General features: G+C 37.2%; 1 protein-coding gene across 1 annotated transcript in view; it reads right to left on the bottom strand.

Annotated features, from left to right (window-relative positions):
- PLEKHA7 (pleckstrin homology domain containing A7) overlaps window positions 1-27,692 on the bottom strand; it is a 153,219-nt gene that overhangs the window by 22,452 nt on the left and 103,075 nt on the right. Inside the window, exons 6-13 of the mRNA XM_069857687.1 lie at window positions 26,220-26,324; window positions 24,301-24,373; window positions 23,014-23,114; window positions 16,122-16,300; window positions 12,477-12,962; window positions 8,485-9,004; window positions 6,259-6,345; window positions 3,913-3,966 (exon numbers count right to left, since the gene is read on the bottom strand). Of these exons, the coding sequence (XP_069713788.1) occupies window positions 3,913-3,966; window positions 6,259-6,345; window positions 8,485-9,004; window positions 12,477-12,962; window positions 16,122-16,300; window positions 23,014-23,114; window positions 24,301-24,373; window positions 26,220-26,324 (1,605 nt within the window). The remainder of the gene's footprint in view (window positions 1-3,912; window positions 3,967-6,258; window positions 6,346-8,484; window positions 9,005-12,476; window positions 12,963-16,121; window positions 16,301-23,013; window positions 23,115-24,300; window positions 24,374-26,219; window positions 26,325-27,692) is intronic.

Raw genomic sequence — 27,692 nt, forward strand, 5'->3', positions numbered from 1 at the left:
AATTATCAAGCAGTGAGCATGAGAACATAATGAAGATTTAGCATGCTTTCACATTTCCAAAATTATACACAGTAATCACTACTTGACACAATCATTTTTAAAACAAAATAAAACAAAATAAACACTGAGGTCAGCCATAATTTCGCATACAGACTCTAAAGGAAGGGGGCGGGGAAGAAAAAAGGAAATAAAAAATAAAGCCTTACAGAAAGCTTCACTATTTACCATAGGACACCTGTAAAAGCCAGAATATGTAAACACTGACTGCTATTTTAGAAAGCAATGGGATGAGAACATTTCAGATGCAAGCAGTCTTACATGTATACTGGATAGTAACCCTTGTGCTGAGTTCTTTAGCACTTTGTATATCATGTTGATCAGAGGTCCATTATTTTCTATCTGTTTCAAACAAAAGTTTGGTAATAGCTCATTATAGATGTAAAAATTAAAAACCTTACAGCTCATAACTCCATGAGTAGCAGTAACCACATAACACTGATCTTTAAGGTTTACAATCTCTATGATTTGCCATTACACAAGCTACACCTGGAGATACACCCATCTTGTTACATTGTGGGTAGATTGTTCACCCAACTGCAAGACTTACTTTTGCAACACACACACAAACACTTGATAAAACAGATTTACTCAGACTTGCCCAATTGCAGTTCCAAGTATGTCAGGAATTAACAACAAGATATCTTACATCTCTTACGCCACATAACATGTAGTAACAGTTGCACCAAGAGCTCTATACTGACAGTTTGAGCAATCTAGTTAAAATCTCAGTGAAAAAAGTTCTTGCAATCACACTTACCCTTTCTTCCACAACAAATAACTGCCATGCACTACTTCCTTCATGGTCTATGTGACACAAGCTTGCGCTAGCAACCTCTTTCAACTGCAGCAGAAACTATGCAGCTTCAAATATTACAGGACAGCTGCAGAATAATGGAACAGGACTACTGCTGGACCACAAAGAGGGTCCTAAATTTGCTTCAACTGGTTGAACAATTTATACTTAGCAACACAAACTTTCCTGTAGTTTTTATATTTTGTATAACCTGCCTGGGAACATATGTAAACTATTCAGCAGTGCGACTGCCCATCTGTCCCTCCTGTAGCCTGCTTGCACTTGATTTCATAGTTACGAAATAGGATCTATCCACTTTAAAGACTAAAAAAACACAACCATGGAAATCTGTTTGCAGAAGACGCATGGCTATGCTATAGCATACAGATACATCATTTCTCTCATGTTCAATGTCTTCCATGAGTGAAAAAACAATACAGAGTCAGTGAAACAATTTTTTGTGTAAAAAACTGTTTATAATCTAAGGGCTACACTGATAAAGGAAACCTCCTCAACACTTGGTATTTGGGAAGTTAAAAATTATCAATCATTGTTTCTTGTAAAGTGAGTGATCAGACTTCAGACTTTTTCTTAATGTCAGAACTAGCTCCCATGCAAGAGAAATCTACTGAAATGGATTAATAGCTCTAGAGCATTTTTATTTCATTTGTACTTGTGTTATGATGATACACTATAATGTTGAACAAGATCATCTTGGTATTAGCATAAAAATTATTTGTTAGATAATATTTTTTAAATCTTATATAATAAAAATATAGGCTCATATAAAAGGATAAGAGCAAAGTGGGGACATGAGTACTGACAAATTACTAAATGCTGAGTAACCAGTTACTGTAATCGGTTTTAGTACTATGGCATATATCATGCAGTTAATTGTTTAATCACTATCCCATGTTGAAAAAAAAAAAAGGAAGACATAACTTCAGAAATAATGGATTTAGTGAAAAGAAAAAAGTTTAACTCTAGTTCTAAAATCTTCAGCCTTATTTAAAACTGTTCAATCAGAGCAGGTCTAACTTATAGCCCAAAGAAGGCAAAAGAGACTTTAGAATTAAAAGGCTTCTGTCTAATCCTTCAGTATCTTAAATGAAAGGCATCACATATATTAACTCTGAATTTGCCATATTCCACCATTACTAAATCAATATGTAACTTCCCTAGTTTCATCAGCACACTCTCTTCATTTTTCCTCATACTGCAAACCAAAGTATCTCTCTAGGAATTTATATTTATTGGCAAACCAGAAATTTAACCAATACAAAGACACCTATTCAAGTTTCACATGGTCTCTTTAAATCTCTCCGCAATCTGACATGAATTTTGACTTTTCTGGACGACTACTGTGAGAAGGTTATTCTTTTGAACCTGAAGATATTTAACTGGGGAAGGAACGTCTGTTTTGAAAAATTAGATCATTCTTATGGAAATACACTTGACATTTTGACTGTCAAGATTCTCAGAAGGGAACTAAAGCTACCTCAAGTTTCTTTTCACAGAAAGATCAGAAGCCCCCATACATTTGTCTCTCTGGCTGCTTTCCTCAGGTGCTACACAGAATGCAGGAGGGCACAAGGGGAGCTCCTGAGAGACCAAATGGCTCTTCATGTCCCACACTGCAACAAATCAATCCAGATGGTATTCACTAAAAAGTTAACCACCCACCCTAATAATTTCACTATGCACATGACATTTTGAGAGTCTTACACTGTGGCCATTTTTAACTGTGAAAATTATGGTTTAGAATGGACAAACCACTGTCTTTATTATTAACTTCGCAAATTGTATGAGCTCTTACACTGAAATTTGTCATAAAATTCAGCCAAGAGCTTGGGTTGCAGTTACATTTGGCAAAGCCATAAACAAACCACAAACAAGGCCTAAAGTGAAACCTGTCCAAGCAATTTTAAATTTGTATATTACTGATTACAACAGTTTACATACTTGACCATTTAGACTATAATTACCACATATATTAAATGATAAATATTCTATCCTTTTATACATATATATATGACATTATACATATGTGTAATTGTATTACTACTTTCCATTGATGTATTTGGTTACATAATCAGCCATTAAAACAACAGAAAAAATTGAAATACGCATACTATTAGGTCCAGTCAGCTCATTAGTGGCACATACGCAATGCCTCATGGCGTCAGTGAGAACTACATTCATGCAAACAAGGATAACAAGGTGTCAGATTTCACTCCACCTTAATTTTCAGAAACACCATGTGATTTATGTACAGTGAGACATTCTACACACCATAAAATGGTTGACTGCTTTGCTAAACAAAATTATTAAGCTTTTTTTGGGGGGGCTATCTTCTGATACCAATAAGTCTGTATTTGCTTTCAAATGGTCAACTATCAGATGTACCAGACACAGAAGTAATTCAGTTTAAGCAGATACTTTCATGATCAACATATTTTCATTTTTTTATTTTAAATGCAAATATCAGGTAACATTTTAAACAGATTTTATCTCCAGATGGATGGATGAATGGGTGCCTTTGAAATCTCATAGCTCTAATAATACAAAAATAATGGCAGGTACAAATTAACCATCACATTCTCATAAGAAATCAAATCATTATAAAAACAGCACATTATAAAAACAACAACAACAAAAAGGTAGTCTCAAGAAGATTTAAAGGGAAAAAGATGGATTAAAAGAACCCCATATTTTAACTTCAAGAATTTGACTTCATATTGGTTCCAATGCTACACCAGACAAACACTTTGAATCAGTTTTTATTTGACTTCACTAAATCCACATAATAACATTCACCTGGAGTACCAGTAACACAAGTTCCTCCTACAAACTGAAGCAACTACATTTTCCGAGTTTGTGCTTTAATTATATGATCATTAGTATAAAGACATTCAATATTCTAAGCACAATAGTGATGGCAAAAGACAGAGTTTCCATCTCTGAACAGAAGGTGATTTGAAAACCTGCAGATACAAAGTGATACACAAAAGACCACTGGGTCAAAAAAATAATGGAAGTGAACTCCTATAAAATCTTACCTTTAGATCCAAATACTCCAAATCCTTTTTCAACTGGATATAAGTATCATCCGCCTTCAGGTAAGTATGTAAGGAAAAAAAAAGAACAATGTATTTGAATGTTTGAAACAATTTCAAAATACCTGGGCATGTTAAATATAAGAAAATGGATGAAAGAGGAAACAAAATAACAGAATAGGAAGTACATAAAAAAGCACACTTGCTCCACCAACATCTTGCTATTTATAGCTGAAAAATGGGCAAAATATTCCCTAAGAATATTACTACCTCATGCCCACCCTCCAAATATAGACTTGAGTTTTCCACCTCAACGAGACAGGTAACTACCTGAAACAACAGATTTTCAAAAGTTAATTTTCAAGGCCAATTTCTACTGACTGTCCCTTCACTGAAAAAGTTACGGTGTTGTGCTCCAGCATAATGTGTCCCTTTGGGAGAAGAAGAGAAGACTTGTACCTAACTGAATGTCAGATCTAACTAGAAGTCATTACATAACAAATCATTAGAATACTTTTGCTCACACTTCATACATGTTCTAAGATATTAATTCCTTTGTTCAGAAAAGTCTGAAATCAGTTTTGTGAACAAAATACTGAAAAATCTCACTTATATGACTAGAAAATCCATTCTGCCTTAAGTAAGAGCAATCCACTCGATCACGATTTTTCATTGGCTCACCTGTAATTGCTATCAGCTTAATTTTATAGTTACATTCATCTAGCAACATCTTCACTACGGTGTGCTCAGGAAAACCATGTATAGAAGTTATTTCTCCTTTTTCAGGCAAGCCATTTGCAATACGCAACAAAATAAAGCTTAACTGTTGCAAATGTGCTTTGCAATTAGCCAAAATGCCCCCAGATTCCTAGAATTTTTACTGCTATTTTGACAAGATTTTATATCCGGCATACACTAAACTTCAGAATGAAAGAAAAACACAACTATAACTTTTCTCAAGTTTTGAGCCAATGACAATGTGTAGTTAAAAAAAGAAAGAAAAGAAAAACTCATTATGCCATAAAATTAATATAATATATTTGCATTTCTTTAGAGGTGTTCACTTACAATCTTGTCCCATCAACTTGTAAGCCTGGCTGAGGACTTGACTAGATAGTCTGCCCATTTTTGGAGAAATCCCTATTACTATAGCCCATTTTAGTGCAATCGTTCTGTAGGTGAGGTAAGTTGGGAAATGAAACCTTTCCAAATTCAGAAAAATTTCTTTAGTTTTGAGCCAGTATAAAGCCTTCACCAATTCCAAGAAGAGTCACCACATTTTATTCTCAGGCGGCTCCATTTTTGAGGCTCCAATATCAAAGAGCTCTGCTTGCTCTCATATTTACAAGTTTCATGTATCAGCGCAACAGTGAGTGCTGTTGATGATCCTAGATGCCCACGAGCTTTATGAATCAATGGTCACCTGCAGAACTGACACTGTTACAAGCTCATATGAATGTACAAATTGGTTGATGCATTTCAATTTGCAGGTGACGCAGCATGTGGCACAGGGAGCCAACCCCATCGAGAAAGTAGCACAAAGAAATGGGTTTGCTTTAGAATGAACTTATCTAATATTTTAATTCACATTTCTGAAGATGCAGCATTTTCAGAAATAGTGTTTAAAAGGAAGAATACATAACACTTTGAAACATATGCACCAGTGCCCTGTAACTCAAAACGCTCATCTTTTATAGCAAATAAAGTAGCAAAGAAAAAGCGCAAACGATCTGGGAATTGTAGAATACCAAAGAATGGGCAAGAAAGCACAGACTCAAGCATGCCACTAATGAAGCATCTGCAGAGTCACAAAATGTCAGATGGCACAGATGAGCCAAGCAGCAGCTGACCTGATAAGTGGAATTAGTTGGCAAGTGCTGCAGTAATTGTGCGATTGTGTAATTTCGTATACTAGCCAACTTAGCCTGATGTCTCCTTAATCGAATGAGAAGCAATGTTAGCTCTTCAGGCTGCAGGTATTTAGACACATTGTAAAAAGGAAATTAGCAGTCTTCAGGGAAAGTAACTGTAATTACATTTTTCACCTCAGTGCCCAGAAAGCAGTTACTTGACATGATTAAGCAATTATTTAATTAACTCTGCATTTGGTCAAATAAACATAATAACAGTTAAATCCTGTAATAACAGACAGCTCATCTCTGTTCACGTTGCCGATAGCAGCAAAATTCTTACAGGTTTTACTGGGAGCTGGTTAAGATTAAGTTCTTGTTCAAGTTATTTAGGTTTTAACTAATAAAAATACAAGTATTATGGAATGAGCAGGATTTTAAAACCTAACTACAATACTATGATGACACAAAAGGTAAAGTAACTGCCCTCTCAACTTACCGACTTGCCATGCAAACTTGGTGCGCTCACAGTATGTGTCATGTAACCCATTGCAGGCATAGAGCGTCGATCAATATGAGTTGAGCTCTGTAAGAAGCCACAGCCAGAATTATAAGGATTGTCTCAAGTGAGAGGTATGTTGTACTTCAGGGAAAATCCAGAATACATGCACCTCTGCCACAGATTTTGTATTTGAATTCACAGCATGCTTAGATCAGGCTCTGAGCAACCTGATCTAGTTAAAGATGTCCCTGCTCCCTGCAGGATTAGATGACTTGTAAAGGTCCCTTCCAACCCAAAGCACTCTATGATTCTGTGATGAAGGTAACATTTATGGGTGAGCCAGATCCTTGGATGATTAAGTGAAACAAACGAACAAATGCGAATTCAGCACCTGTGATGCTGGGCAGATCAGTGGATTCCGGCAGCACAAAGTGCTTCAGCAGAACATGCACAGTGACTTCTAGCAAATACAATGACAAAAAAACCTCATAAAGTTCCCCCCACCAACGCCTCCCAGAGAAAGGCTGGTTGGCTTACACCCTCCAGAAGTAGGTATTTACTCCATAGAGCAACAACAGTGAATGCCCTCTCTTAGCCAGGGAACACTCAGCTACTGACATGAGTGACACCTTGTGGCAATGGGTTCCATTAATACCAGATTTTTTTTAAATGATCATATTTGAACTGCCCCTTTCTACTTATAATATGAAAACTTACTGTACACACATTCTTTCACCTTTCTCTTAATGCCAAACTTACATGGCTGTCTTCCAGGCAGCCTTCTCCTCGTGATTTATTTGTATCCCTGTATCTGAATTTAATTGAACGCATTTTTTTCTGCCTATTTTTTTAAATGTAATTGGATGGTATTTAATAAAGGGAGAGGAGAGTATCACAGATTTCTGTAGACAAATACATCTAAATGTAAAATGACACTATGCTTACATATAAAACCATAAGCAGTTTTCTCTAGAAACATTTAGAGAAGTTCACAAGGAAGTTTTACAGATGAAGAAAACTGGTTTTCCCTATATTGGTAAAACCAATACAACATAAAAAGTTTTATTTTATAAGTAAACTTTATGCAGCTGCATTGCATAGGAAGAAAAAAGACTGTTGTACATTCCTTCATAAGGGATGTAATGCTCCTTCAGCTTACACGAGAAACCAATGTCTCATGTAATATAACCGGGAGTTAAAAAAATATTAATTTCCAGTGTTGCACGTCACTAGATCATTTCATCCTCTGACAGAATGTTATAAAACTGTAAATTCTAAAAGATATCTGACATCTACACCACGTATATATACACTAGGGAAAAAAAAAATATCTAAACTGTGCCAGCGTACAACCCAAAGTCATAGTCCTTACCCACACCGGGTACCTGAATTTACAAGTCTCTTTCTTTACGAGTAGTTTCCCCATCACAGCCTATAGTTGAGGTCAAAGAATTACGTGAATACAGAGACCTTCACTTCCACTTACTCCATTCTAAGAGCTACCAAGACAAGTAAATTCTACATTGATTCAATCCTGAAATTTCCTAATGTTCTTAGGCAAGAAGAGTCATGTGAAGTACCAAACAGGGAAACCTTTGTCACCTTGGGATAAAAGGGTAAAACAGTGCCTACAAAAAAAACCCCAAAAAACACAACACACCGAAATTCTACAGAAGGTTAACGTTTCAGACCAATACTGTTTGATTTTGCTTAGCCCAGTGATAATGACTCAACAAAGGGCTTAAACTATTGAAAAATTATGTTTTTAGCTGTGACTAAATCAGCTATAAGACTAACCACAAGAGGAGAACATGTAGAGAAAGCAGACACAGCAAAAAATGAAGACTGTGAGCATAAGTAAATAATAAAGGAAATGTTTATCCTGCTGAATTTCATATTCTTGCCTACCTACTCTATATATTAGAATACTACAATTTGTATATTTTGTACATATAATCATATGCCTTCGAGGTTTTGAATTAAAACACTCCAAACCAATGTGACGTGCCACCAATTTTCCTTTTCTAACCAACAATAATTAATACATCTGAAATGATCAGAAGCATAAGAGTTTAAAGAACAAAATTATTCATCGTATTAACTTCTACAATTTGCATAATCTTTCATACAAAGGGAAGGATGCAATGAAAATTACTAAATTAAATTATCTCTGTATGACACCACACAGAGAATAGTTTGAAAATAGTTGTACTGTATACAAACCTTTACAGCATGATTTCGTATCTTCCTCGGTGATCCAGCAAAAGGAACATCTACAGTTTGCCTCTCATCAGATGGTTTAACTGTAAGCCTTTCTGCTGGAGTATGTGGTCTCCTTGGAGGAAAGCTTTTTGGAGGTCCAGGTGGAGGAATATCAGATGGAGAAGGTGGAACAGATATCGATCGTGGAACATCTAATGAACTCTTTGACTTACCACGGTCAACAAAGTCTGAAGAACCTACATAAAGTGGGGCAGTGGGGCTGCCATGCTTAAATTGCTGTCTCTGCTGCCACTCATACAGCTGCCAAACAGTTCCATCCTTATTTGCTTTCCTTTCTTCCTGGGACATCTTCAAGTGGCTAACACGATCTTGTGCATATTTGTAGTCACTTGGCAAATTGCGGTTCAGTGGTGGCGGTGAGCTCCCTGAAGGCTGCCTGGTATTCTTTGGCAAAGTGTGATAGTTCTCAGGAAAAGGTGGGTTGGGACCCTGACGTGTAAGAGTCTGATCAGAAGTGAGGCTGTAACAAAGGAAGGCAATTAAAAAAAGGTAAATTTTAGCATATATTGATGAGTGGGAGTGACTCATTAAAAAACCCAAACTAATAACATTAGCACAGGAGCGACAAGACACCACATTCAAGAGTAATTTTAAAAGGATTTACAGAAATATTAACAAAGTAGTATTAACTAAATCTATTCTGCACAAAAACATTACACTGTATTCACAAACAGATGTAGAAAGTATAAATATAGGCTTTTTATTGAGTGTCTAACCTAAGATGACCCACTAGAAAAAAATTTAAGGGACAGCTGCATTACGCACTTAGACCAAAAAGAAAGTCAAGAACATCAAGAATGGAGTATGTTTAAAGAGCAAATCTATAACTTACAATTTTTCACTGAAAGCCTGCTCACCAGTAGATGGCGCAGTTTATGAACAACAAATGCATGCTCATTCTAAAAAAATACCTTGAAGCGCACGAAGAAATCTCACCAATCACAGAGTATTCTCTAAAAATTTTTGTTCATGGGAATGAACGAAGGTAAGAAATGGCTCGAAGTCCATGATCTGTATGACTTCCTTTCATCTGACCTAATGTTACTAGTTTGATTTTAAGCAACGCATGACTTTCTGCAGCAAAACTGATTGACAAACTAGAACATAAAAAGAGTCACTACATCCTGGCTTTAGTACTGCATTCATAATACACTTAAACTGTACAAACTAAACCTTTTAGCAGAGAGAGATTTAAGACAGAATCAGCAAATGCTTTCACAAAGTTTAGTTAGCTTCATCTCCTACTTTGATTCAAATTCTTTCCATAGCCTCACACCTAAGAACCTGCCTGTCCAATATCTAATTCACCAGTTAAACATCTGCAGGTTTTGTACTTGCAGTCACTCGCCCATTCAGTCGTGATCTCCAAACACAAAACAATTCTGCCTGACTTGCCACAGAGCAACAATACAAAAAAATAAATAAAAACAACTAAAAGAAATACAAATAAAGAAAATCTGAGCAGGGAGCACATTCATTACTCCATTCAGGAGGCTCCACTCTTTTCATAAGAAGGAGATCTCATGGTATGGGAAGTGCTGGAATTACACATGAAAGAAAGGGCGGGATGGAAAGCAATATCTTTATTCAGCGTCCAAGAATAACCAAAGCCGGGGGAAAGAATTGCTACCAGCAACTGCTGCTCAGTAGTTGCCTCCATGTGCTTACAGGATTTGGCACTGTTGAGTTGCCTTGAAATATAGATGGTCTTGAGAGTATGTATAATTCCTCATGTCAGAAAGCAGAATAACTGCCCTGAGTTGCATGGAGGATTAGAAATTCATAAAAGCTTCATTCTCTCACACCACAGAACCGTAATGTTACCTTAAATTTCACAAAAGCTTAAGGCAGGCTGGTAGTATGAACATAGGCAACTAAATGATCTGATGCCATATTATATGATTATTGTCTATGAAAAACATTGAGGTCTTCAATGTGTAGCTATTGCACAGAAGATATTGTAAAAAGAAAAGACAAATGTTCAAAAGGAAACACATACGATTATTGGAAACACTAAGACAGGTCACTTTTCTTCCTTAAGCAAATCAGAAGGGATTAGAAAGTTTTGCATAACAAGAAACGGTTAACGCTGTATTTGTAAGGAAGGAAACTCCTCAACATGCATTTAGTTGGGGAATATTAAGCTTACATTTATCCAATTCCTTTATATTTAAGTGCAAATAAACTGCTAGAAATAGCAGATATCTTAGAATTATGCATTCACTGTGTCTATCCAGGCACTGGAGTCAGATCAAAGACTAATCATTTCTGGACAGCTGTTGTTTGATTATCCTGACCATTAATTACTTAAAACCAAATTCTCCTGAAAGCCTCTTTTCAAACCTCCCTCCAGTTCTCTAGATCTTTCCCAAAGACTGGCATGAACCTTAAGGTAGGTATTTCCCTTTGCTAAGAACAGAGAGCGTCTGGATGACTACATCAGACATAACTGCAGTGCAGCTAACAGCTCATTGTCCAAGAGAGATGAATCTCCAAAGTGACAGCTGACATTTTCCAGTTAGCAAACAGTGTGCTTTATAAAAAGGGGAAGTAAAAATGTATTTGAAAGATCTAAATATCTATTTAAAAGGTGAAATCCTTGCAATTTGATAAAAACAACTGTTGTATTTCAAAAAAGGCTGTAGCTCAAAGAGTTCTTTCTTGTCAAAATCAACTTGCTGGCAAGCATTGTATCTTTATACACGTGAGCCAGGAACTAATAAAACTGCACACATCCTGTGTTCAAAATTTATAAAGGCTTCTAAACCATAAGAAGTTTTTAACATTTTGGGGGAATAACGGTAAACATTGGGCATTAAGAAATTAGGTGGTCCATTCATACTTACTAAAATCAATGTGTGTCAATCAAATTGTGATCTCTATCTTAAATTTCTACATCCTGAAATCAAGAAGACATTTGACAACTAACATGCCACTTTTATCTATCACTTAAGTGGACTGCAACAACCTCAGCAGGATGAGAGAAGTTGCCATTTAAAAAAATCAATCCCTTAATCTTCAGGAAGGTAACGTGCAATTTATTCTGAACACAGAAACCATAACAGCATTTGTTGTGGAAACACAAAGAAAACAAGGTCAAGGGAGCTAAAATAAAACATAAAGAAAGTTCTTAAGGTAACAAGAAAATTACTCTCTCTATAGCCACATGTATTAAGCCAGATTTTGGTTACATCACTGCAATTAACCCTTGTGAAGTTTCACTGGATACTTAACCACTCCAGCTGAGGTAACTGGTTTTATCTAGAACAAATGCTGGCACCTGCAACAACACTCTCTTAATGGTACACCAATACAAACCTAAAGGTGATTTACTGGGAAGAGTAATTAGGAACAAAACAGTTATTTATTTAGCTATCAGTCAAGCCTGTTCACTTTCTATACTTTTGATCTGAAAAACTTCTCAACATGAGCTTTCTTAAGCACTGTCTAATTAGCTCAATAGTTTTCCATATTATTTTAGACTGCATTTTAGACATCTGTGCATGTAAGAACTAATACACTGAGTACTTTTTTTTCATTGAAGTCATATTCTCTCAAGAAGCACTGATTGATATCCAAGGTAACTAAGGGCTGCACTTCACTTTCTGGGTCTCCACTTGTGGTAAAATTTAAGAAGTTTTAAGTATCTACAGCAATTAAAAAGAGTAAAAAAAGAATAGCACTCTAATCTTACTTTCTACTTGCAATATAGTGACAATATTAAAGGGGTTTGATTAGCCAATCCCATACTGACTTTCCCATGAGATAAATGCCTGAAAAATACCATTCTGCACTGGGGAAGAAAGTAAGTTTTGCTATATATTGTCTCTGTAAAACATCATTCTGATTTGTACTAAGCATGTGACTAGTACATATTTTCTTTTAATTTAAGAAAATGCCATTTGGCAGGCTATTTAAAGATGCGCACTAACCTTTTTGTATCTCCTTTTTGGACTTTTACCCAGTGCTCCACTTGAGCCATGTTACTTTTTCTTTGAATCTGTTTATCTGGATTTGTTCTGGGAACAAACCCTCTTTTATATGAGCCAGTACCATTCTGCTCTACTAGGCCAGCACTCATACTTAATGAGTTAGGAAGTATTCCATTCTTCTCAGCTGGCTGAGGCTGGGACCGCGATGCATTCGATGCATTCGTTGAGTCTGGAAATAATGAATCAGCTTCTGTTAATGCATGCTTAGCCTTTCCCTTCTTAGTTTCCAGAGTTTCTTTTCTATGGATGTAACGCTCCTCCTCCTCTTTTTCTCTTCTTATCTCTTCACGCTTATCATATCCAAGCATTTCAGCTGATTTCTGATAACTTTCTTTTGCATCTGTAATCTCTGCCTTCACACACTCTTTACGGGCATCCACATGATTAGCTTGAGGAACAGCTTGCTGATCCACTTTCTCCGTTTCTCTGAAAAGAAAACTCAAGTTAGTAATGAACACTGCTTCACTGTGAAAAGCTGATGTGGTCTTGTTACTACTATTCTAGAAAGGACACCGACAAAAGCACTTTCTTCAGGCTGTGATAGATTTGACAGAAACATGTTAAGACGGGTACGTCCAGCAAAACTCAATTGTTACCACAATTAGAGAAAAGTTACATTTACAGAGCTATCAAGGAAGCAGTAATCATTTATACATGTCTGTAAAAATGACTGAAAATACCGTATGAAAGAAGTATTCAACTTCATAGAATCATAGAATCACCAGGTTGGACGAGACCCACCGGATCATCGAGTCCAACCATTCCTACCAAACACTAACCCATGCCCCTTAGCACCTCATCCACCCGTGCCTTAAACACCTCCAGGGAAGGTGACTCAACCACCTCCCTGGGCAGCCTCTGACAGTGCCCAGTGACCCTTTCTGTGAAAAATTTTTTCCTAATGTCCAGCCTAAATCTCCCCTGGCGGACCTTGAGGCCATTTCCTCTTGTCCTGTCCCCTGTCACTTGGGAGAAGAGGCCAGCACCCTCCTCTCTACAACCTCCTTTCAGGTAGTTGTAGAAAGCAATAAGGTCTCCCCTCAGCCTCCTCTTCTCCAGGCTAAACAACCCAAGCTCTCTCAGCCGTTCCTCATAAGGCCTGCTCTCCAGCCCCCTCACCAGCTTCATTGCTCTTCTCTGGACTCACTCCAGAGCCTCAACATCCTTCTTGTGGTCAGGGGCCCAGAACTGAACACAGGATTCAAGGAGCGGTCTCACCAGTGCCGACTACAGAGGGAGAAGAGCCTCCCTGGACCTGCTGGTCACGCCGTTTCTGATACAAGCCAAGATGCCCTTGGCCTTCTTGGCCACCTGGGCACACTGCTGGCTCACGTTCAGTCGGCTGTCAACCAACACGCCCAGGTCCCTCTCCTCCAGGCAGCTTTCTAGACAGACTTCTCCTAGTCTGTAGCACTGCACAGGGTTGTTGTGCCCCAAGTCCAGCACCCGGCATTTGGCCTTGTTAAACCTCATGCCATTGGACTCTGCCCAGCGGTCCAGCCTGTTCAGATCCCTTTGCAGAGCCTCCCGACCCTCCAGAAGATCAACACTCCCACCCAGCTTAGTGTCGTCGACAAACTTGCTAAGGGTGCACTCGATGCCTTCATCCAGGTCATTGATGAAGACATTGAACAGGGCTGGACTCAGCACTGAGCCCTGGGGAACCCCACTTGTCACTGGCCTCCAGCTGGATTTCACACCATTTCCCACCACTCTCTGGGCCCGGCCAGCCAACCAGTTTTCCACCCAGGAGAGTGTGCGCCTGTCCAGGCCAGAGGCTGACAGTTTCTCAAGCAGAATGCTGTGAGAAACTGTGTCAAAGGCTTTACTGAAGTCCAGGAAGACCACATCCACAGCCTTCCCCTCATCCAGCAGCCGAGTGAGTTTGTCATAGAAGGCGATCAGGTTAGTCTAGCAAGACTTGTGTATTATCACACACAAACAATGGTAAAAAGAAAGTCCTCCTATCTCGGGAAACACTGAAAGCCAAATAACCAAAACCAAACTGCCAACTGCTCATTTCAAAGTCAAAATGTCTTTCAATATCTTTGCAGATGTCTTGGGGCTTAGTCATCTCTGGCCAAGAGGACAGAACAATATCTACATTTGAATCAGTACTATCACTGTCCAGGGAAACCTACGGGTTATTCCTGCAAAAAAATAACATTAAATAAATATTCCCCATTGCTCCTAATACATGCTGCAATACACACTAGTTTACTTATTTCCCTTATTGTCTAAATATTTTAAAAATTCCATAGCAGAAACCTTGATATTAAACTTACAACACAGTATAAAATACCTAAGGATCTTAAAGGTTTTATGTTGCTTTTGACATGTACTTAATTTGCAATATTCTTCTTCTCCTTATAGTGATAAGATTCATGACATTTTTTTCTTACAATTCAATGGTGCATCATTGATCTTGTAGTAGCACCTCATTTTCTCTGAAACTAAATTCAGCTTCTTTATAGCTTTATGGAAGGTGAATTCTGTGTAAGTGTCATGAAATAACTGTTTTCACTTCAGTCTACTTAGTGTCTCAAAAAGAATGTTCTATCAGGAGGAAGGACCTGGATCAATACTTCAAACATGCCAGAACACCTTGATTTTTCCTTCAGTTATTTGAAATTTAAATTAAATCCAGAAAATCTTAACACAAAAACATGTAGGATGCAAAGCTCTGGAAGAGATGTTGATCCTTTGCTTACATTTGACTTGCTAAAAGCAAGCACTACTGCGAGATACTCCAGGAAACTGCACCATGACATTTTAATCCTCAAAGTCCCAAGGGATAAAAAAGCAGGGTTGTCTCACGGGGCAGAGTCTTCTTTCACAGGGAGTTGTAGTGAAAGAATCACATTCCCCAAATCAAAACATCAAGAAGGCTAGATCAGTTTTAAGAGGGAAAAACTGGAAGTACATGAAGGCACAGCTGAATTTGTGTGCCTCTAGCACTAATTAAGAATGACCGGACGATGGACATCCTCTTTTTGTGCTTTTTTTCTACACCAAGAAAAACTTAAAAACTCTTAAAAGTACTAAAGGCAACCAAAGTAAAAAAAAAGAAAAGCAAGTAAAACCTGTACAAATTGATTAATATCCATAACACTACTCACTTACCATTTACCCATCTTGAACATTCTTTTCCCTCTTAACAGCATCTGAATCCTAGTTCTAAATACTCATTTAAAACAACTCCCTTCTACGTATATTTCCTCAAAGCTGTCAAATGGCTGTTGCAGGTTTATGAATTTGCTCACAAAACCTGTAACTTTTAAATAGAAATTCCCAGAAAAATTATATATACACAGAAATTAATCCATGTCACTATATGTGGACACACTATTTTCGTGTAGACACAAATATCGAACATGAGGTTTTCTTAATTAATCCTAGTTAACCAATTTGCAACAGGTCATAAATGAAAAATAACTATTTGGTTAAAATGGGAACTAGTACACACATTTAGAAATATAATTTCCAGAAATCACTACCAATTTGTTTTTTATTGATGCATATATACACATACAAATTGTATTTTTTACGTATTTTAAAAGCTAACAGTTTGTGTATTGAACTTGCCTCTTCAGTGAAGAGCGTGTTTGCATAAGAGCAGCTTGATTCATAGCACGGATCCAGGCATTCATATCCTCTTGGGTATCTGCACTGAAGTAGTATGTCCGCATTCCTGAATGCTCTGCCTGAGAGCCAATAACAGAATTCTTATTATAAATATATGTCCGCATACCTGTATGAACAGCCTGTATGAAAAAAAGAAAAAAAAAAAAAAAGAAAAAAGAAAATGTAAAAGTCAGACAGCCCTTTCATTTTTCCCTCAGAAAATTTACTGAAACTTTTCATATCTTTAATTAACTCCCCAGATTCTGTTGACTTTTTATTGAATATGGGGTAAAATTATCACACTGCCACAACAGGCTGTCGTGCAGTGAACTCAAACAGCACTGAAATTTCACTACCTCTTACTCACACTATTAAGCTAAAAGTGTAGTGCTTCTGTTTTTCATAGTAGGAATTTTCAGCTACTCATTTTCTCTTAAGATACATTTCATTTGCAATAAATATCACACAAAACAAATTAAAGAAATTCTGAGACATGCGTAAGAAAGCTGATTTTCTCAGCTCATTTAATAAAGCAATTTATTCAGACAAGACACAGACAAAAATCTTACAATTCAAGCAATTAAAATCTCTCAGTAAAAGCGTGCTCTTGAACCTTTATATTAGCTGCAAAATCACAAGACTTACTGATAAAGTTAGTAATACTGATGAAATTATCATAGCGCACAAAATATTGACAGGTATCTCTGCACACCAAAGTAATCCAGAAATTCCACTGCAAACTAGAAGTATTTGTAAATTCCTCTATAAAAATATTCAGCATTCAAATTTATTAGATTTGGAATGTCTTTGTAATTCTAGGCTAGTCGAATTTAATCAAATCTCATCCACATTTGTATAAACAACAGTACTATGTCACATCAGTCCTGAAAGTCTTGACTATATTTCCTCACAGTTACTTTAGAGATGTGCTTCAGACTAGTAGGGAGAGATTCATTTCATTAGTTTCCAAAAGAACTGAAGACAGTATACTGGACTTGAAAGCTTTTGTAAAGATATTAAAAAATTAGTAATTTAAACTGCTTTCCATAAAACTAAACCTGCTACTGCACACAAAAGCTAATGGCATGAAACACTGCTGAGCCAAGGTTTTTTTAAAAGAAAAATTATCTAAACTTCTTAATTTGGCTACATCATCTTTTAAAGTTAAACATATTTCACAAATCTCCCTGACTGTGGTTTGGTTTTTTTTAATGACATCCTCTCCCCTCATTATTACAAATTTAAAAAATCCAAAAGTCTACAAATCCAAATGGCTTCAGAAACACAGCGATAGTTTTGACAAAACCTGACGTATTTTATCTGATGTGGTCCTCCCTAAATACTGTAATTTCAGTTGTTTACACTGAATTTCCTAAATCACCAGAACCTTAGAGACTTGTATCAACAACTCCAAAGAGCAAAATATTTGCTTGCTATTAAAGCCGTTTAAGTGTTGTGGAAAATCTACTCCCTTTCTTTTGCAGCCTGGTCTTATAAATGTGTGAAACTTGGCCTTTCCCTTCTGCACCTCAAATAAGGAAGCCACAATTTATTTGGAAAACTGTGGTAGCACAGCCTCCGCAGGGGTCAGTGGCAGAAGGAGTGAGACCACAGCACAACAGCCAGTTAGAAAAGAGAGGAGGAGAAGGAAGAGGAAGAAAAGGCAACACAGAGAAGTCCGAGACTCTCTCCTGCTAGAAAAAGCCTCTGCTTCCCAACAGCACTGACCAACAAGGGAACGCGAAGTGGTTTCTCCCTCCCCAGCATTAGTTGCCTCCCTTAGCAAAGGAACACATGATTGACTTACGTTAAACCATACTGGGGTTTTGGTTTGGTTTTTTTGGTTTTTTTTTTTTAATTTTGAGACTATTACAAATGGTCAAAACAAAAATTTGAAACAGGTAATTGATTGCATTTATGATTAGCATCCAGTGTAAGAACAGGTCAAAAATTGGCAGCTCTGGATGTAAGGAAAATCAGTGATTTTAATGCTAGACCTGATGATTATAGGGTTCCTTCACAGACCACCCTGAGCCCATAGGAGGAGATGCTAAAATCCAGAATTGAAGCCGTACCTGCAGAAAAGCAGACTACATATGCCCCAGTGCAGATGAGGCAGCGGGACGCCAGCATTCACAGTTATATACTTGCTGAAAAACCCAAGACCTTGAATAACTACGGAGACTGTTTACCACATCAATAAATGGATTTAACAGCTGTCTATCTTCATTGACCTGTGTGTCCTGATCAACAAACCCCTTTGCTTTTCAGGTTCTCCATCAGAGGTGCATGATGAGCACAGCCGAAAGCACTGCCTAAGAGGCTATAGGTGAAAAAAAAATAAAAATGCGAAGTATGTTGCATCATTCTCCTTTGAGAGACTGAAGCTATCATAGCCATAAACACTCACAGCTTCAGAAGGAATAATGGAGATAGTGTGTTATTATCAACAAACACAACACTGACGTTTGTAATATATAAAACTGGTTAAGAAAAAATTAAAACATTTTTCAGTTATTTATTAGTAGCGTGTTTTACAGGCGAGAAAGCCATTTTGTGAAATGTCCTGTAGCTGTCACTGCCAGTAGACTAGTAAGGATTTTTTGTTGGTTTGTTTTTATAAGCAATAGCTATTAGGACAACTACAGCATACTAAAAAGCCTAAAACACAGCACATGCGCACATGTACACCATACATACAAGAGGGGAAAAAATAATATTGGTACCTATTCATGCATTCAGATGCCTTAATGTGGATAGATTGAGAAGAAAAGCAGTCTCTCTCCCATAATGCACAGAAGGAGAAATGGACAGTAAACCCCAAGGGCATATCAACAGGACAAGACAAGGACAAAAAGGTAAACAAGTTAAAATAATGAAAAGATTCATGTTTCCAAAGAAAATACTTAACAAAACACTAAACTAAAAGTAATTAATGGCTAAATTTGTTATGTTCCTCTTCAATAATTCAAAATTCCTAGGAGAGAAAAAGCCACAGTTCGTAGGACAGAGGGGAAACAGTTTTCTAGCAATTGCAGACTTTCAAAGTTAGCCCTCTCGATAATCTATAAAATACAGGAAAGTCTCTCCTATCCTCAAGTTTGATATTTATTAGACATTTATGAGCACAAATTGAAATAATACTCTGAGCCTTCAATACAAACACAACAGTAGCACAGTACAATCTACCTCAACTTTTACCCTCAAATAATACTGAACTTTTTCAGGACCCGTGGAAGCTAGAACCTTCCCATTTCCAAGGTCTAAAACGGCACCTCTAAAATTTATAGCCCTTAGCATTTCTTCACCTGAGTCCCCAGAGTTTAAGGAAACAACAATGATCCAAAGAACATAAACGAACAAACTATGTTAATTTTTTTTTTTTTTTTTTTAGGAAAGACAGTGAGATCAAAGAAACAGATAAAAGTTTGCTCTGGTCTCAGGAGGTCTAAGCAATGAACAGATACTTTCATTAGTAAGTCTTAATAATGAAATTATGTCAATAATGAAGAGATATTTAAAACTAAGCCACTAAGTATCTTCTGGATTTGGCTCTGAAAGCCCTCATGCTAACAGGGCATACATCTGAAAAAATTCAGAAGGTATTATCAAAATAAAAAGGAATAATTTGCATCTCCAGCTCTACTTCCTACCTCTTACAGGAACATCAGAGCATCCTTTGTGGCTTTTATTTCGTAGCAAGATATGCAGCTAAATACAAACATATACTTGTACACTGTCTTTGCATGAAGTTCTGGTGTTTTCTTTACAACAAATATTGGTAGGCCTTCCAAGTTTCTCAATTTCTATTACTGTCAAATTCGTATAAATGAGTTTACATTCCGTACTCTCTCATATATATTTAACACATCAGTTAAAAATAGCTTTTATTATTGAGGACAACGAGGCTTCTAAAAAGAAAGCAATTACATTAACCTTTGTAAACTGATATTACTGATGTTTAAAACTGTTGTATTACTAGAAAGTATGGTCAGCTCTCTATTAAGCCAAGGGAGTATTTCCAGGCATACAATAAAGTTTTTCAGATTAAAATCTATACATTGGACTTGTGCTTCCTTACATTTGTATCAGCAAAAAAACACTGTATTAAAATATACAGCTATCAGATTAATTAAATAACTTTAAGATGTTAGCTACTGAAACAAATACGCAGTAAGGATCCTGAGTTCTAAAAGGCTGTCACACAGCTTAGTGACAGTGGCTTACAGCTAGTGAGAGCACTTTGCTTGAGACAAAAAAAATAATGCAAAAAATTTGTTAAGGTAAATACTTAAAAGCAGAATTTCTGAAAAAGAAAAAACAATTCAACATACATAAAGTTACACTTCAAGGTAGGTTTTTGATTGCATTTGAACAGCTTGCATGCCATTCTGCAAGCCTGTAACTGTTAAACACCAAAGAGACATAAAAGCTTAAAGCTTGGACTTAGGAGAGGATGAAAGGAAAAGAATTCCGAGAACTCCTACAGTGTACATTTTAACAGTTAGCAGGGCTTAACACACATCCTAGTGAGCATGTATTTTACAAATTATGTTCTAACTGAATCATATGGAAAAAGTATCCATGTATTTGCTTAATAAATTTCCTTCCTTTATTTTAACAAACCAAAATGTTGACATTTTTAGAAGTTTGACTGCTTCTCCAGCATTTAAAACTCATTGTTACTTAAAACAGCTATTTAAAATGACAGCAAATACTTTTGTTGTAACAGAGGATTTACAACAACCTGAATAAATGAGAGACTAAACATAAAAAGTGACATGGCACGTTCACTCATTTAAGACTTAAATACGAAAAAGTCCTGTCCTTATTTTGGGCTTAATCTCCCTTGTGTTTTCTATTTCTGGCTGCACTACGTTGTGAGACAGAATGTCCATCTACACTCTGGATATCAAAATGTACTAAGAGGCTAGATAAAGGTAATGGCTGGTGAGTGATCGAATGCAGAATGCCAGCACGGCTGTGCTCCTGCCGCTGCACAGCCACCTCCATGACCACTGAATATCAGTGTTGGACAGGCTCCATGAGACAGGAATCTTACAAAACCCTCCTACTGCCCTGGGAGGTGGTTCTAAATAAAATTATACTGCAGCATCAAGTCTGCAGTCAATCATCAAACACCTAAAGCAGAGGTGTTTGGCCCAACAGATTTGCCCAACAAACTAATACATGGCACATATGTTGTGGATTTTTAATGTAGATTTCCAGCATAAAGTTTCTTTTGTTATCAACTCCCTGTTTCCATTTCATTTTTTTATTAATGACCCTATGTCGAAAGTCTCGGGTTACTGGCTCATGCTGATTTTCAGTAAAAGACTCAGATTAAAGACTTGGTAGAGCTCATACAGGTGTGATATCCAAAAAAGAGGAGGGAAAGTCTGCAGTTGCTTGTGAAAACGTTTAACCATGATCACAACCTTGGATTCTACTCCACAGGAAAGGAGAGACACGAATTGGCAGTGGCGACTTGAGAGCTTGCTTATGGAACGTTCTACTTAAACACTACATGTGTGTAGGGTCGTCCCGTCCCCCCACCACTCCCCGTCCTTAACACTAATACTGTTAAACTGGTTAATGATCCTAATACACACTTGATTAACATTTACTAACAACCTTTCAATAAAACGAAAACCAATTCTTTTTTTAAACTCTAAAGCAACTAGATGCTATTGCTACTTTATCTCCTGCCCCAGTCTGCTCTTACAGCTACTCAAGAGACGCAGAAGCTGAGAGGTATATTGGGTGCTCCTCTTTCCATATATACTTCTTCCTAGGAAAAGGCTCTAGAATGCTTGATGAATTACAGTCATTAAATATTGGAGTGGAATGTTTATCTTAAACAAAGGTTCCTTTGTAGCTTGTCCTGCTATCTCATGTTCAATGCATTTGAAAAGCAGAATAAACGTTTCCACAAAGTGCACTAGGTCTTTTTTAAACACATTTGTCAAACTAATATTTCTTTAGTAAATTTCAAATCATTATCCACTTGAACACAGAAACCAAAGAAACAAAAGGCAGCCTACAATCTTGAAACAACCCAAAAACCAAAGCAAGAGTCTGAGTTGAGCATATGTTCTTCATAATGTCAGCATAAAAAAGATTTAAATAAGAAAGCTTCCTTCTAGATCTCCTAAAGTATATCTGATCAAAATCTGATTTCTAATTTTTTTTTTTAAATACATAGTTCATTTCCTGATAGAAAAGCAGGTTCTGCTCCAAGTATTGCTAGATTTTAAATAACACAAAGCCAACATCAAACTACATCAAAACAAGAGTCTTTTTTTTCCTTAAAAAACTCCATTGCCACTTAGGACAACGATCACTCCCGGTGGAAAACAAAAGGAGAAAAAGAAATGGTTACTTTTTCCCCTTTAAATAACAAAATGCTATATCAAAAGCTACAGCGCTGTCACTTTCTAACTGTGAGAACTAATTGTTTTATTTTAAAAGGAACACAGCAAAACCAGAAGATCATCAGTCTATAATGAGACCAAGTACTCAATAAAGAAAAAATGACAACTTTTCTTTCAATTTGTAAAACAGCACCGAAAAACTTATCAATATTAATTTCTTGTTTTAGAAAGAGGATCTGTACTCACAGGCACACTACTAAACTTTAAAGACACTTATATAGTAACAGACATGAATGTCAACTCATAAGCAACAAAAAAAGTGCTATGTTACATTTGAACAGACAGTCAATAAAATTGTCTGCTTTTTTAAATAATAAATAAAATAGGAAAGTAGATGATGTTCCTGTTTACAACAGCATCTTTCCTACTGCAAATAAACATTTTAAAATATGATTAACTAACAAGCTTTGCAACCATACCTTAAAAGAATATTTGCGATTTATGCGATCTTCAGGTCCAACTGGAGATATAACGTAACTAGGCAATGGTATGCTACCCAAAACAGATTCCTCTCTGCTGTCTGTTGAATAAAAAAAAAAATTGAATCTAATTCACTGCACTTTTCAGAGGGGGGAACAATATTCCTGTCTATGGAGACACAAACAACAGGCATTAAGTTAAGAAGAGCAATTCAGAAAGGATATAAGGAAACAACTTATCCCCATGAGGACACAGCAGCAGCAGCACAGGCCAGCCAGAAAGGTTGTGTCATGTCCAGCCTTGGATGTTTCCAATGCCTGACTGGGCTAAGCCCTGAGCAACCTGGGATGACTTCTTTCCTGATCCGGCTTTCGCCGTGTGGTTGGACTAGATGTTTCCTGAAATCCTTCCTGATCTGAACTTTGTAATGACTCAACACCAATAATACATGGAGAAAAATAGTTTATTTTTAAGAAAAATGATTGATTTTTTTAAAAGAAGATCAATTGGGGGTTTTGTTGAGTGTTTTGGGGGAGCATGGGATTTTTTTAGATTTGGAGAGAAGAATAAATTTTGATAATAAAGCTTATTGTGATAAATGAACTCCAACAGGCTGCATAACATGGCAGACCTTCCAGTTAGCATTCTGTATGTAGGCTAATTGCTATAATTAGGAAACCTTTATTACTGCTGGCTCTAAAGCAATCAGTAGCAGAAATGCGGTGCCTAGAAATACCAATTTGAGTTTCATATTCTGTAATGCTTTCCAAAAATTGTAACACTACACAATACTCAAAACTTCAAAATAACCTTATGTAATTCCATTATTCCTAGCTGAGGCTAAGATCACATCTAACTTATTTTGGTAGGAATAATGGATCCCGAAGTTCTCACTCTTACATCGTCCCTTGGATTAAAATTGAATCCTGATCTGGCCACAGTGCATTCTCAAAAAATCAACAGGTCAAGTGTAAGTAGGTATCACAGTGCAGATCAGAGATGGGATGAATATTAAACAGTCATTGCCACCAAACATTTTGCAGTGTAAACCTCAGCACATATTAAAGATAAGTTGTGCGACAAAAGATCATAGAGCATTGCCCTGTTCCTCAACTCCGGCCTGAAATTTGCTGCACATTAAAGACATATAGACAAATAATCGTTTCACTATGTATCTTCCCAGAATACCAAAGTGTATCAGAAGAGCTCAAGCAGTTTATGCTTGCAATGTGATCTGAAAAGATGAACTGTTACAGACTAAATCAAAGGAGCTAGTATCTACTCACCTTTGTAGTAAAACAAACAATAATCAGCGAGCACAAACCATCGCCTTTTCCATAACCGCATTCCAGAGCTATCCTGAAATGCAAGAATTGTAATACATTTTCATTTAAGGGAAGTTAACACTTTATCATACAACGCTGTACCAAACAGTAGTTTACCATAAGTTTACCTAAATATGCTATTAATTGCAAAACCAAGTTATTTATATTTTAGCATAATATTATGTACTAAGAAAGATAAGAGGCAAAACATCCAGCTATAAAATAATCAGTGTAGAAATTCAAACTGCTAATTTTCATTAAGTAATTAAACTCGCATCCCAAGCAGCATTCAGATTAACCTTATACACACCAAATGCACGTTTTATCTAGACAGATTTATCCTTCAACAAAGTATGCAATCTGGATGGTACAACTCCTAAAAAGGATTGCCTGTAGACCAAGAAGAAAACCACTATGTAGTTGTATGACCTCACTTTCTAGACAACGATCCCCTATAATTCTACAGTCAATCTTCCGTATGATATTTATGCCTAAAATGTAATCTAATCAAATATTCCTCAGGATATAAAAAAGGATGCATACTGTGCAAATTTTAATGAAGTGCAATACACTTGTGAAGAACTATATATACCTCTATATATAATATATATAACTGTCAAAATGAGCAATGTTTACATCGAAATTTATTTTGGAATCTTGTTAAATTGCCACACTGTAACCTAAGAAAGTATAACTTATTCAGCTGAGGAAGGCTTTGATAAGACCAGCTGCATAGAGAGCATTTTGAGACTTAAGTACTTGCAAGTAGAGGGAAGTGGACAAAAGGAAATAGCCAGAGCAAGGTTGTATACACTATTTCCCTTCTTCTTTCTGCAGTCATATTAGGTGTGCAATGACTTTCTTTCCTTTCTTTTTTTTCATGCTATAATGCTATCAACACATTCTGTGTCTGAGTTTTGATTCTGTCCTGAAAGCAAATGGACTTGGGTAGTGTATGCCAACAGAGTTGATAGCGGAATACAGCTCTCCATGAAGGAGGAAGCAGATGGCTGTCCACAGTTTCACCTTCCTGTAAACGCAGAATGAAATTGTAAGCCTTAGATTTCAGCCTTCTCCTACTCATCCCCAAAACGAGATGTTGGATCTCTGGTGATAACCTGATGGACCCTGACTGTCAAATTAGAAGCAGGGAAGTATTCTCACATAATAAAATGCTTGCTTTCCTTCTTGCACTCAAGGATATGCTTCTGTCAGCCTAAGAGCTCAAGATGCAGCAGCTGTAAAATTCTGTTTGTTGGATGAAATCCTGTAATCCAGCCTTTGCTTTTTGCATGGACACTGGTCTTGGTAGCAGTGAACAGGTCCCTATCTATATATTTTTATATATATATTTATATATATTTTATATATAGATAGATTTATATAGATATATTTTTATATATTTATATAGATGTAGGTGTATCTATCTATGTGGCAAACAGGTCCTTATCTCTCTTCATTTTCTCTGTCCAGCTTCTGGAGAACAAAAGGCATATGGCCATTAAGCCTTTGATCAGGTTATAAGGGCATAAGCAAGCAGACGGAATATGGCCTTCACAGCCAACCTCAGATTTATAGTGTGTTCTAGGGGAGACTGAGATGAGTATGGCAGCAAGCCAACAGGATAAAACAGTGAAAATAACCAGATTCAGACAACAAAGTTATAGCCTTAACATTTAACCATGTTGGCAGTGGTTAAAAATTTGGGTTTTTACACTTGCTGAGTATGGGCTCCTCATTATAGAAGCTTGTGGGAATACCCAACACTGTCCTGCATCACCAACATTTGAGCTTCTGATTTTTCAGTTACTTCAAAGGCACTTACTTCTATCTGATGATTGTATTCAAGCATATGAACAGAAACATGATTACAAGCGTACCTGTTTGTGTAGCCAGCCTCTTACTATAACAGGAACATTGGGATTCCTCCTGATAGCTTGATCCCTCTTTCCAAAGCTATGAACTTTGTTTCCAGCTTTCACAACCTGTAAAGAAGGTTTTAAACTGTACTGAGATTCATTTTATATTACAAATAACCTCACTGCAATAATTCATACTTTATCACACAATAGCAAGGTATTTATAGCATTTTTCAAGGGCAAGTAAATAAACGATATTTACAACACAGCAAAGTCAATCTCCCACTTCCATCAACATATCATTGCATGGACAGCCTGCCAACTCCCAGCTGATCAGCAGCAGCACTGGTCACTGAAGTCTGAAAGGCAGAACTGCTGAACTTTTAGCATGCTTGGGAAGTATTTTTTTATACATTACAAAAGCTGCATGCAAGTCTCCCTCTGCAACTTGGAACAAGTCTCTTGCATGCACAGGAGTTTGTGCACACGAATCCTACTCTTATTGTTCATTCTTGGGGGGGTGGGTGATTTTTTGTTTTCTTTCCTGTTTAAATTCAAACAATACTGATAGTTTAATAGAGTGCTTGGACTTTGACCCTGCAAACAAAAGGGGGAGACAGAGTGACGCTGCTAAGGAAGAGACCTAGGCGGCCCTAAGTGGAAAACTACCTCTAGGTAATACTTTGAGTTTTATTGCAACCTCAGTTTTGCCAAACTATTTCAAAAACAAACAAGGAAAGCCTATCAGCCTGTGAAGAAGACAGTGAGAATCTCTGGATGAATAAATAATCTGCCTGTTCTTTTCCAATCTCAGCACAATTTGCTGCTGCAATTGCTTTAGGAAGTTGGGAGGCACACAAACCACCCTTACAGTTCCTCCTGACTTCTTCACACTCTGTTTCTGCCTACAATGTCTCCTTTGTTTGAACCTCTCCTCTCAGCTGGTCAGGATACTCATGCTCTGTGAGCTGCAGACAAGCAGCAGCTCTGGAAACGAGCACACTTGTCATATGCAAGGGATGCTATCATAAAAATGTCTCACTGTACTGCTTCTGCGAGTCAGGCAAGATCTGTACTAGAAGAGAGCATATAAAATAATAAAATATTATAATCGTAAAATACTCTGTGTTCAGTTCTGGGCCCTTCACCATAAGAAGGATGTTGAGGCTCTGGAACAAGTCCAGAGAAGGGCAACAAAGCTGGTGAAGGGGCTGGAGAACAGGCCTTATGAGGAACGGCTGAGACAGCTGGGGTTGTTTAGCCTGGAGAAGAGGAGGCTGAGGGGTGACCTCATTGCTCTCTACAACCACCTGAAAGGAGGTTGTAGAGAGGAGGGTGCTGGCCTCTTCTCCCAAGTGACGGGGGACAGGACAAGAGGGAATGGCCTCAAGCTCCGCCAGGGGAGGTTTAGGCTGGACATTAGGAAAAAATTCTTTACAGAAAGGGTCATTGGGCACTGGAACAGGCTGCCCAGGGAGGTGGTTGATTCACCTT

Source organism: Phaenicophaeus curvirostris, chromosome 5, assembly GCF_032191515.1.
Source record: "Phaenicophaeus curvirostris isolate KB17595 chromosome 5, BPBGC_Pcur_1.0, whole genome shotgun sequence".
NCBI classification, from domain to species: domain Eukaryota; kingdom Metazoa; phylum Chordata; class Aves; order Cuculiformes; family Cuculidae; genus Phaenicophaeus; species Phaenicophaeus curvirostris.